This window comes from Marmota monax, unplaced genomic scaffold, assembly GCF_021218885.2.
Source record: "Marmota monax isolate L192 unplaced genomic scaffold, Marmota_monax_Labrador192_F-V1.1 WCK01_AAM20220418_F8-fsc00122, whole genome shotgun sequence".
In the NCBI taxonomy this organism is placed as follows: Eukaryota; Metazoa; Chordata; class Mammalia; order Rodentia; family Sciuridae; genus Marmota; species Marmota monax.
Genome location: NW_026695223.1, coordinates 4,475,745 through 4,488,359, shown reverse-complemented (window position 1 = coordinate 4,488,359; position 12,615 = coordinate 4,475,745). Strand labels below are relative to the sequence as shown.

General features: G+C 43.2%; 1 protein-coding gene and 1 non-coding gene across 3 annotated transcripts in view; one reads left to right on the top strand and one right to left on the bottom strand.

Moving 5' to 3' along the window:
- Positions 1 to 1,393: 1,393 nt before the first annotated feature.
- Positions 1,394 to 12,615, top strand: part of Slc37a3 (solute carrier family 37 member 3) — a 45,970-nt gene continuing 34,748 nt past the window's right edge. For both annotated transcript variants that reach the window (XM_046434156.1, XM_058575726.1), the window contains exons 1-2: positions 1,394 to 1,503; positions 11,964 to 12,121. In XM_046434156.1, the coding sequence (XP_046290112.1) occupies positions 12,033 to 12,121 (89 nt within the window). In that variant the 5' untranslated portion in view covers positions 1,394 to 1,503; positions 11,964 to 12,032. The remainder of the gene's footprint in view (positions 1,504 to 11,963; positions 12,122 to 12,615) is intronic.
- Trnaa-cgc (transfer RNA alanine (anticodon CGC)) lies at positions 8,413 to 8,485 on the bottom strand. The gene has a single exon. It is a non-coding gene; the product is annotated as a tRNA-Ala (tRNA).

Sequence of the window (12,615 nt, the reverse complement as noted above, 5' to 3'; positions counted from 1 at the left end):
ATCTGTGTCAAGGAGGTCAGGTGCAAAATATTGTATTTCCTCTGGTAATGGTTGTGGTTAAAAAGTAAGTCAGCTGACAGACCCAGTACTCAGAGAGCACCCAGAGGTAGGAATCAAATGTTAAAAATGTCCAGGTGATTAAAAAATTAAGTCCAGAGATACTGTCTCTCCCTATCCAACCCTCTCCCCCAAGTTGAAAGGGCATTGTGTGGGCTATGGGGAAATTAAGTATTCTTGCCGTGGGTGGAAGTAACAGAGGTTGTGCACTTGTTATCCATGCATAAACATAATCACATGTGCATGTATATATACAAAGAAATGCACAAATATGTACATATATACCACATATTTCACTTTTTTTTTTTTTTTTTACTATTTTCACTTTTTTTGTGTGTGGGTGTATGTGATACTGGAGGTTGAAGCCTGGGACTCAAACGTTAGGCAAGTGCTCTACTATTCAGATATATATATATATATGACTATATAACTATATATAACTATATATATAACTATATATATATAACTATATATATAAATAACTATATATATATAAAACTATATATATATGGTTACATATATATATATATAAAGAACTGTATTTCTGGGGCTGTGATTGTGGCTCAGCGGTAGAGCGCTCCCCTAGCACGGGTGGGGCCCGGATTCGATCCTCAGCACCACATTAAAAAAATAAATAAATAAAATAAAATAAAGGTATTGTGTCCATCTACACCTAAAAAAATATCAACTTCATTTCCCCAACAGTTGAAAGCCCCCAGGAGGCAGCGCACCTTTGCCTTTATTTGCCTAAAGGGACCCTTGCTCAGAGCTGTGTTGTAAGGCTTTAACTTTGCTGAAGGCTACATTGATGTTATTAGGGCAGATGGGGCGTGGTGCAAACAAAACTGTGTATGATACTCACAGACTAAAGGCCCTGCCAAAATGGGCAACTACATCTATTTATTTTTTGGTGGAGCTGCGGATTGAACTCAGGGCATTGTGCATGGGAGGCAAGCACTCTCCAACTGAGCCTTATCCCCAGCCCTAGCAACTGCATTACTTAGTTTAAGCAAAAATTTAATGCTTAGCCAGGTCAGTAGCACAGCAATAAAGAATAAAATTAAAATTAAAAAAATAAAAGAATGGAATAAAAATAAAAATATTCCATAAAAATAAAAATGGAATAATGGTTCGTTGAAAAAAAATCTGTCCGTCCGTTTCCCCCAGCGTTTCAGCTCTGTTTTTCCTCTTGACTTTCTTTGGCCAGCAACCCGGGCGGTGTCCCAAGCCCGGGGCTGGGGCCTCGGCGCCGCGGAAGCTCCTGGTCCGTAGGTAAAGCCGCGCGGCGGGACTACAACTCCCGGCTTGCACCGCGCTCGCGCCCGGAAGCGCTGGCCGCGGCTCCGAGGGTGAGGTGGCGGCAGGGGCGGCGGGCAGCGGCGCGGAGCCGAGCGGAGTCAGCGCGCGGAGCGGCCGGCCGCAGCGGGGGAATCCTGCGGGTCTCGGGTGCGTGAGCTCCAGCGCGTGCAGCCCGAGCCCGGCTGGGGAGGGGACGGGCCCGCGGGGCTCCCGGGACGCGAGGGCGGTGCGGGGCTGGGGGTGCTGGCAGCTGGTGGGTGTGGCGCCCTGGCGCGGCCCTCCGCTCGCCCCCCGGTGGCCCCGCGCGGGCTGTGGGTCCCACGGCGGTTGGGGACCTCCGGGGAGCCGCGGGAAGGGCCCCGTGGCTACCCGCGTCCGGGTCTGAGCCCGCGGGGGGCGGGGGCTTTTGTGCCCCTAGTGGACCCGCCGCGGCCTTGGAGCCCGCGAGGCTCGGACTTCACCAGCAAAGGGCAGGTCCTGAGCCCGGACGAGGGACTGCCCAGTGGCTGGGACGCGGTCGGAAAGGATGCGCAGAGGGCAGAGAGGCTGAGGTCCTGGGTTGTGATTTGGGAATGATCGTGGTCTCAGCCCCGGAATTGACGGCCCTGTGACTCCTCATTCCTCCCTCCACACTGATTTGCAGAGTGTGGTCTGTTTATTCTTAGTTTTGACAGGAGATAATGGGACGTGTGCCCCTGCATCCTGGGGTTCTTGAGACGGTAGGCGACCTGGTGGTACATTGTTACCGAACTGTTTATAGGAAGAATCGTTCCCGGTGGGGAGAATCAGACTTGTTTTTCCTCCTGTGTTGGGGATTGAGCCGAGGGCCTGGTGCGTGCTAGGTAATTGCAGTCAAAGCAAGTGCTCTACCTTTGAGTTACACCCTCAGGCTCCCCCACTTCTTCTTTTTTTTTTCTTTGAGACAGGGGTTTACTAAGTTTCCCAGGTTGGTTTCGACCTTGCCAGCCTGGCAAAGACAACGTTGTTGTCCTTGGAACATGTTCAAAAACAGGAAGAATATGGTTTTGGGAATCCTGAAATAAGATAATTTTACAGATAAATTCTAGGTATTTAACATCTGTGTTATTGAGACAGTTTAAGAAGAGAGAAAAATTACAAAGAGATTTGAGTTTTGAATAAAAAAAGATTTGTGTGGTACAGGTAAAATGGCTTCAAATCAGATGTGAAATAAAAAGCTACTTGTATAAGTGGTATTAAATCAGAACAAACAATACTGTAAAAACGGTCAATTCAACTAACCTTTTAACACTTTCCTATCTACCTCTTAAACTTTGAGTATGCATATTTTTTTTCCCTTTGCAAACATAAAATCTGAAGTCTAGGGAGTGAGGAAGTTGCCTATCCAGTGCCCTTCTCATTTAATGTGTTAAAGAATCACTCTTACCATCAAGGTGAGCTTTTTCCCATCCTGCATGTGTACTTGTGCATCTTAGGTGTGATAATTGTAATTGCTGTGTTTTACTCAGCTTGGGATAGTTTCTAAGCCTTTGCATTTAAACAATATCACATAGAATGTAGAGTCCTAGGGCTAGGTTGTGGCTCAGTGGTGGAGCTCTTGCCTAGCATGCATGAGGCACTGGGTTTGATTCTCAGCACCACATAAAAATAAAAACAAGTAAAATAAAGGTATTGTGTCCATCTACAACTAAAAAAATATTTTAAAAAATGTAGAGTCAGTTCTGGTTTGAATATGCACTACTTTTCTTGAGAGATTACTTTCTATATTGTTTATGGTGGCATATGCCTGTAATCCCAGCTACTTGGGAGGCTGAGGCAAGAGGATCACAAGTTCAAGGCCAGCTTTGGCAATTTAGTGAGACCCTGTGTCAAAATAAAAAATCAAAGCTGAGTGTGGTGGTGTATGTTTGTAATCCCAGTAGTCTCAGTGGCTCAGGAGGCTGAGGCAGGAGTATTGTGAGTTCAAAGCCAGCCTCAGCAATTTAGTGAGGCGCTAAGTAACTCAGTGAGACCTTGTCTCTAAATAAAAGTACAAAAAAAAAAAAAAAAAAAAAGAGAGGGGGGGGGGCTGGGGATGTGGCTCAGTGGTTAAGAGCACTTGGGTTCAATCCCTGGTACCTAAAATAAAATAAAATGAAAGGACTGGTGATAGAAAGAGAGAGAGATCTCTATTATCTTTCTTATCTGTAAACTATTGGGAGAATTGAGTGATATTTGTGCAAAGTACCTACCATGGTACCTGGAACCTTGTACAAAATATAGTGTTATGCAAAATCATTCATTCAAAACATCTTCATTGGGCTGGGGGTGTAAGTCAATGGTGGAGTACTTACCTACCATGCACAAAACCCTGGTTTACTCTTTAGCATTGAAGAAACAAGCAGCAGGAAATCTTTATTGCTCATTCTAATTATTCTGCATAGTTCTGGATTAGAGCTGTGGTCTTATGAAAGAAAGCCACTGCTCTCTTGGAGCTTTGATGAAAGGTAACCAATCACATCAGATGATTATGTTGGGAGAAATGCTGTAAAGGAAAGAAACAGAAGCAGAAGCTGAGGAGTACCGCTTTTTGATAGGGTGGTCAGGGCATGCCACTTGAGGTGACATTTGAGGATGAACCAAGAAAAGGAAAGGAGCCAGCCATCATAAGGAAAAGCATGTATGGCAGCACAAGAGCAAACAGGGCCCAAGGCATGAGAGGGCTTAGCAAGTTAAGGCCCTCGTGTGGGGCACCTCCGGTGGGTCCTTAGGTCGGGAAGGCAGGTGGCAAGGAATGTGGCCTGACCAAGGACTAGGGAACACCCGGCTGCCCAGGGGGGGTCTATTCATGTCATGGGAGGCTGCTCATCTCTGTAGATGCCAATAGGGACAGAACTCCAGCTTCTAAGAAGTGAGGGAAAACGGGTAGAATTGTGTGTGCTGCGTGCTTGCAGGTATGTGTGTGAGGGGAGGGGCTCTGCTGGGATGTGGGCAGGGTATGGATTCTGCAAAGTACAAAAGGAGTTGGGAAACAGGAGGGAGGCTTCACTCTCTGCTGGGTTGTGCCTTTTGAATTTTCTACCTTATTCATATATTCCAAATTGAAAATTAATAAAACAAATTCCGAGCTCCCCAGTCATCTACTCAGGCAGTCCCCTCTGTCATTTGGAGCCTTCTCCCACCAACCTATCCCTTAGCCATCCTACTTTTCTGTAAGAAAAGAGTCTGTTTTGATGTGCGTCTTGGGGAGACATCAAAGGGTTGTAAGCAGAAGCTGGCTTCTGTTTTCACATGTGCTTCAGGCTTCCGTGGAGAGTGACTTGGGGCTGGGGTAGATGGAGCTGGTGAAACCTCATTGGAGGCCGTTGGGGTCAGGTGGCAGGTGAGCGATGCTGGAGGTTTATCTTAGGGGAGTGGCAGTGATGGGGCAGAATTGATGGGGATAAGTTTTGGAGGTGAAAGGACTGGGTTTGGTAATGGGCTGGATGAGGAAGCTGTGAGAAAAGGAGAAATAAAGGGTAAGTCCCAATTCCCTTGGTAGACGGGGAGGAATGGCGGAACCATTCACTGAGGTGGAGGCTCCAGGGAAGGGGTGGATTTGGAGGGAGAAAGGAGGAATCCTGTTTTAGCTCTGTGGAGGGATATCAGGTGGTCAGTAGGAACCCTGGAGGGTCTGAGGTGGCACCATAAACCTGGGATCATTGGCATAAAGCTGTGGTACTGACTGAAGGAACGTGGCCTGACCAAGGACTAGGGATGTTGATGTTGGAAGTATAAAAAGAGAAGTGTAATTGCCACCTCCGAGGTTGAGGAAACGCTTGCTAGGGAAATGCCCCAGGCTTGCCGGGCAGTGTTGCAGCCCTTTGAGGTTTGCGGGTTTGAATCTGAGAAGGAAACCTGTTTGTGATTTTTCTCTGACAAAACTCAGCTTCATGGGTGCAAGGCAGGCGGACCAGGCTGGGAGAAGACCAGGCCAGGAGAAGACTTGGCCAGCAGGAGATGGCAACCTTCTGAGCTGCTGAGGAGTCGGCAGATGTGGCAGACATGGGGAGGACACTGAGGTCGTGAATTGGGAGCCTGCTTGGAGTAAAATAACTGCTGGAGCATGGGGTGTTGGGCAGGCAATCTGGAGGCAAGATGTCTGAAATGCAGTTCAGGAGCTGATGACCAGGGGTAGTTTTGCCCACAGAGTGGGTTTAATCAGGAGGTATCCACTGCCTGCCGGAATGCTCTGGAAGCAGTGGGAGGAAGGTATGTGAAACTGGAGCTGTCCACATTAGAAAGGCAGTGCTTGGGCCATCAGTTGATGGTATCTCATCTGTGAGATAGATATAGCCCCAGGATAGACCTCTGAGTATCTTTACTGCCTAGTAAAGACTGGGACATGAATTTCCAAGGAGGTAGGGTCCCCCCCCACTTCCCCCACATTGGAGATGGAACCCCGGGCCTCACATGATACACAAGCACACTGTCACTGAGCTACATCCCCAGCCGTTTTTATTTTATTTTATTTTTTGGGGGTAGTGGGGATTGAACTCAGGGGCACTGGACAACTGAGCCACATCCCCAGCCCTATTTTTTGTATTTTATTTTGACACAGGGTCTCACTGAGTTGCTTAGCGCATTGGCCTCACTTTTGCTAAGGCTGGCTTTGAACTTGTGATCATCCTGCCTCAGCCTCCCAAGCTGCTGAGATTACAGGCATGCTCCACTGCTCCTGGCCCTTTTTATTTTATTTTGAAATAGGGTCTCACTAAGTTGCCTGGGCTGATCCTCCTGCTTCAGCCTTCTGGGAGCTGGGATTATAGGTGTGTGCTACCACACTGGGCTTAGAAATAGAATTTTAGGAATAATAATTTAGTGATTGGCTGTACCCCAAAGCAGTGCTGTTGCTGAGAATTGAATCTAGGACCTCACACATGCTAGGCAGATGCTGTACCAACCTAATTCCCAACCCTGAGCTAATTCCCAACCCTGAAGTCATCAGTGGCATTGATTACACAATGTTAATATTGTGTTCCCATTCTGGAAAGTGCCATTTTTATTCTTTTTTTTTTTTTTTTTTTTGGTGGTGCTGGGGATTGAACCCAGTGCCTCACACATGCCAGGCAAATGCTCTGCTATTGAGCCACGTTTCCAGCCAGAAATACCATTTTTTAATAGTTGGTCTTCTAGGACAAAAACCAAAACAGTGCGACCCCTCCCCAACCAACCAATCAACCAAACAACAACAACAAAACCTCCACTTTATTACAAAATCATCTTAGTGATTGTGAAAGTGCTTTAAAAATGTAGAATATGGCTCAGTGATTCTGGATCTTACCAATAGCAAGGATCTTTTGAATCTGGGGACTGTTTACCACTCAGCAACATTTCCAGCCTTTATTAAAAAATTAAATTTTGAGACAGAGTCTTGCTAAGTTGCTTAGGCCCTTGCTGAATTGCTGAGCCGGGTTTTGAACTTGGGATTCTCTTGCCTTAGCCTCCCCAAGTTGCTGGGATTACAGCTATGAGCCACTGTACCCAGCAAGGATCTTGTTTAACTGTTTGTGGTACTGGGGGTTGAACCCAGGGCTTCTCACATCATAGGCGAGTGTTCTTCCACTGAACTATATCCCTAATTAGTTTTTTATTTTGAGACAGACAAACCTCAGCTGTGGAGGTTGGTCCCGAACTTTTTATTCCTCTGCCTTAGCCTCCTGAGGAGGTGGGATTATAGGCATGTGCCACTGTGATGGGCAAGGACTTTATTTTTAACAAGAATTGTTTTTTCTTTTTAATTGATTCTTGTGGGGGAAATAGGGAGATATTGTCAAAGGATACAAAGTTTAATTTAGATGTCAGGAATAAATTCTAGAGTTTTGTTGTGCAACAGGGTAACTATAGTTAATAACAATGTATTTTTTGTGCCTTACCTTTACCCTCTTGGCTTGGTGCATGCTAGGCAAGTGCTCTGCCACTGAACTATGCCCTTAGCCCTTGTATTGTATTTTGAAAATTGCTGAGTAGATTTTAAGTTTCTCATCACACATACACACACAAAAAAAAAAAAGAAAAAAGAAAAAAAAAAAAAACATTTTTATCAGGTTGACTGAGCCATTCTACAATATACAAATATTTCAAAGCGTACTATATATGAAAAATATATACTATTCTTGTGAATTAAAAATGCTGTAATCTAAAAAAACAATAATTACTATCAACTATTATGTGATAGGTATGCATTCAGTATTCATTGAGAAGCCACTCAATGACAAGCTACTGTGATTTCAGAAACACTGAAATTTGGTTTTCTTTTTCTTTTTTTGTTTGGTGCCAGGGATTATACTCAGGGACACTTAACCACTGAGCCACATCCCCAGCCCTTTTTAATATTTTATTAGAGACAGGGTCTCACTGAGTTGTTGAGGCCAGGTTTGAACTCGTACTCATCCTGCCTCAGCCTCCCAAGTTGCTGAGATTACAGGCATGTGCCACCATACTCAGAGTGGTCTTCTCAGTTACAGTAGCATTTACTATACTTCAAAGATATTTGACCTCTCTTCAGTCTGTATTTAGAACATTACAGAAAGTGGTCTTTAGAAAGCAGGATGTGCTGGCTGATTCACACTTGGCAAAAACTCCTGTGTTCTTCACAGCCAGTTGAAAGTTATCTCTGATGTATGGGGATATATGTGCAAGTTATTATTTTTAGTTATAATTACATAGGCCTATATGTTATACTATTCATTTTAAATGGCATTCTGTCAACAGCAAGTGATTATTTGAAACTATTTTCCCAATGTGCTTATTAGGACTTTTCTCTTTCATCTCTATGGTCTAGGAAAAGATAGTTTATTTAGAAACTACATTTACAAGCTGGATGTGGTGGTACATATCTGTAATCCCAGCGACTAGGGAGGCTAAGGCAGAAGGAGCACAAGCCTCAGCAACTTAGTGAGACTTTGTCTCAAAATAAAAAATTGTAAAGAGCTGGGATATAGCTCAGTAGTAAAGTGCCCCTGGGTTCAATCCCTGGCACACCCCCTGCTCCCAGAAAAACATCCACATGGTCTCATATCTCAGTAGTTATTTAAAGCTATTTTTTTTGTGTGTGTGTGGTGGTACTGGGGATTGAACCCAGAGCCTTGTGCATGCGAGGCAAGCACTCTACTGACTGAGCTATATCCCCAGCCCTAAATCTATTAATGTAACTGTACAAGCCTCCCTCCCCCGAATCATACAACTGTTGCCAAAGCAGTACAATCTCAATGCATTGGAGTACACATTTTTGAAATTATTATTATACTTGATAAATAATGGAATTGTATTATATCCTGTATCCTTTCCTAAAATATTCAGTACAGTGGTTCTTTTTTTTTTTTTTTTTTGGTGTTTTTGTTTTTTCCTTATAGTTGGACACAACACCTTAATTTCATTTATTTTTATGTGGTCCTGAGGATCAAACCCAGGGCCCCCACACGCGCTAGATGGGTGCTTTGCCGCTGAGCCACAACTCCAGCCCCCAGTATGGTATTTTGAGGTGAAATGTATTTAGTCCAGAGAGCTGTAATTTCTAGAGAGTGGTTGAAACTTCAGGTTGTTCTGTTTGTATTTCATGTTTATTTTTGTAGATGGAAGTAAGTTTAGTAGCAATGCTAAAAGATCTTGTTTGGAACTTTTATTTCTTAATGCTAAAAGCTCTAGCTTTCTAGAATTACAAAGTTTATTTACATTTTGTAAATGGAATTTTACAGTCTATTCTACTCATAATTTAAGAATGAAATTAGCTACATTCTACTGATTTAGGATTAATCTTGGGCAGCATTTTCTCCACCTGTGCTTCTGAGGATTGAGCTCAGGGCCCCGAGTGTGCTAGGAAAACACTCCACTGAGCTATGTCCCCAGCCTTCCCACTCCTCATGCACTGTCTGTTTTAGCTGAACAGCAATCAAAGGAGATGGAGCACTTTACAGATGACAGTCTTGTGACTCACAGAGGTGACCTCTCCAGTGGCTCACAGAGAGTAGGTGAAACAGCTCTTATTATATGTAGACAATTTAATGACACCTTGGTTTTGTTCTTTTTGGGGCTCTGAAAATGATGCCCCAAAGTGAAGGCCTCAGAAACAAGCCTAAGGAAAGCAGTCAGTCTGTGACCTTTTCCTGTCCTCCTGGCTCCTGTTTCCCAAGGCAAGCCATAGAAACTAGTTTTTCTTCCTCAAGGCAGGTCCTAGAGACCTGAACCCCTTCTCCTTAAGCAAGCTACAAAACCTGAACATGTTGCTCTCACTTCCTCTGCCTTTCTGTGTAAGAATTGGCCATAAGGAAATTCTGTGACCTGCCTGAGTGTAGGTCATAAGCCCCCTCATTCCAAAAAGGGTCCTGCCCCATACCTAGCAGGAATGCTACAACTGAAGGGCCAAGAGAAATCTGAACACACAAGCCTGTCTGGGTGTCCTGCCATGTCTTTTACTTTTAGGTTATACCCTTTTTGTCTAATCATATTTCTGCATGGCTGTCCCTGCTTAGTGGAACTTAAGCATGAAAATGAATAGTTCACATGGCCTTTGGGTCTTTTATCTGAAGGCTTCCATGTCACATAAAACTGGGATTAAATACATTTGTTATGCTTTTTCTCTTATTAATCTATCTTTTGTTATATTGGTGTTGGCCATGATCCTTTATGATAAGAGGAAAAGAGATTGTCCTGCTTTTTTATTCTAAAAGATGTAAGAATGGCCAGGTGCAATGGCACACACCTGTAATCCCAGCAGTTTGGGCGGCTGAGGCAGGAGGATTGCTTGTTCAAGCCAGCCTCAGCAACGGTGAGGTACTAAGCAACTCATTGTCTCTAAATAAAATACAAAATAGGGCTGGTGTAGGGGCTCAGTGGTTGAGTGCCCCTGAATTCAATCCTGGGTACCAAAAAAAAAAAAAAAAAAAAAAAGCCTTTCTGCTGATTCTCTCAGTCTGTAAGGCTTGAGTATATCCACTAAATTGTGGCCTGTGACAATAAGTAATCTGACAATTATAGTGAACTTACACCTGCAAAGCCCTTAAATATAAAGCAAAGCCCTGTGATTCTCCCTGTGGTTGCTCTTGGGCTTATCTCCAACCTTGATTGTGGTAGTATATCATACACTTCGTTTTGTTAATGTGTTTCTCTAATATGCAGACAAATTGTAGAACTTTTCTAAAGCTGTGGATATGCCCTCCATTATAAAGATAATGCACATGTTTATTATAGAATTTTCAGGGAAGTATATTGAAGAAAATTAAAATTGCTCCTAATTTGATTACCTAGACAGACTAGTGTATTCCCTGTTGTGTTATGTAAACATGGAGTTGGATTGATCATCATCTCCTTTTTTTTGCATATTTAAGTTTTTCTGCAGATCGAGTACTAGAGATATTAAGTGTAACTGCTTATTTTATGTGTAATTCTCGGATATCAGAGGTGGCTGCAGCTTTTAGTGCAGGGAAATGAGTACAATTGAATGAAAAGCTAGTGGAATGTAGAAAGAGATGCCTTTCCTTTTTTTCTGTTCCTTTATGAATGACACACAGTCATTTATTTTTTCAATTAAACAATTTTTTGTTGTTTTAGGTGTACACAGTATCTTTATTTTTATGTGGTGCTGAGGATCGAACCCAGTGCCTCACGGATGCCAGGCCAGCGCGCTACCCCGTGAGCCACATCCAGCCCCTCATTTCTTAAATATAAAAAAGCTCCTGTAATGTTTTGTGAAAACTACCTTTGTTTATAGATCTAAAGGCATTTCATATTTCTTTAGGAATCAGTTCCTAGACATTGGAATTTTGTGTCAAAGCTCATGATGAACATGGCTGGGTTGTTTTCTTCCTGTAATGTTGTACTCATGATCACGTTCATTAGCAGCATGTGAGTTCAGGAACATACAACATACCCTGAGCTGCACTGAGCACTTTTTTGTGTGTGTGTGTGGTGAGGGGATTCAACCCAAGGGCTTTTGTCTACTATGCACATCCTCTGCCACTGTGCCATACCCTAAGCACAATCTTTAAAAATGCAACATTTTCTTACCTAATATTATTAGAGAGATTGGAACTTTTAGTTCTTAAATTTCATAGTTTGTTTCTTATAAGTGGCTTATTTACTTTGTTCATTTTCTGTAAGAACTAGTGATTTTCAGCTGGGTTTGGTGGCGCATGCCTGTAATCCCAGCAGTTTGGGAGGCTGAGGCAGGAGGATCACAAGTTCAAGGCTGGCCTAAGCCACTTAGTGAGACTCTCAGCAATGAAGCAAGACTCTGTCTCAAAATAAATGAAAAGGGCTGGGGATGTAGCTCAGTGGTAGAGTACCCCCAGGTTCAATTCCCAGTATCCCACTCCCACTAAAAAGTGATTTTCTTCTTAGTTTATATGATAGATTATATCTATTAGGATAGATATAATCTTTGGTCAAGGGTTTTGTTAGGACTAGCTGATGACTATAAAACATAGTTATGAATCAGATTTTCTGGTATCAACTAGCCCAGGAGCTTCCCCATCCCCCCCCCCCAGGCTTAATTATATGTTGGTTAGTCATAGCCTAATTACCTCAGGTTTTGGGTAATCTTTTGGATGATTTGGATTACATTTTTCCTTCTCTTTTGGATAAGGTTAAGAAAGTGTTTTATCTTTCTCTAGAGAGAAGCCATGATGTAAATCATTCACCAGCAAACTTCAAGGTCAGAGTGAGAAGGCATCCGGAGCACCATGGCCTGGCCAAGTGTTTTCCCAAGAGGGACTGCGCTCTCACGGTTCAGCCATCACCATGTGGTTGTATTCCTGCTCACCTTCTTCAGGTAGAGACTTGCCGAAGCTCTTCTCTTGGTTTATTTGTTTTGTCTTTTGAGGGAGGGGTCTAATTCACTGATAGTTATAGGCCTCTAATGAAATAGACTAGTTTTTGTTTTTGTACTTAAAAAATGTGTAATTTAACCTTCATATTTCAATTTTTAAATTTTAATTGATTAGTTTTTTTAAAACATTTATTTTTTAGGTGTAGATGGACACAACACAATGCATTTATTTTTTTATGTGGCGCTGAGGATCGAACCTGGGTCCCGCCCGTGCTAGGCGAGCACTCTACCGCTGAGCCACAATCCCAGCCCTTAATTAATTAGTTTTTTAAAAATATACTTTTTAAAACTTTATTTTGTTTATTTTATTTTTTTTATATGGTTCTGAGGATCAAACCCAGTGCCTTGCACATGGCAAGGCAAGTGCTCTACCACTGAGCCACAACCCCAGCCCTTATTAATTAGTTTTTGACAGTGTTGAGGACTGAACCCAAGGC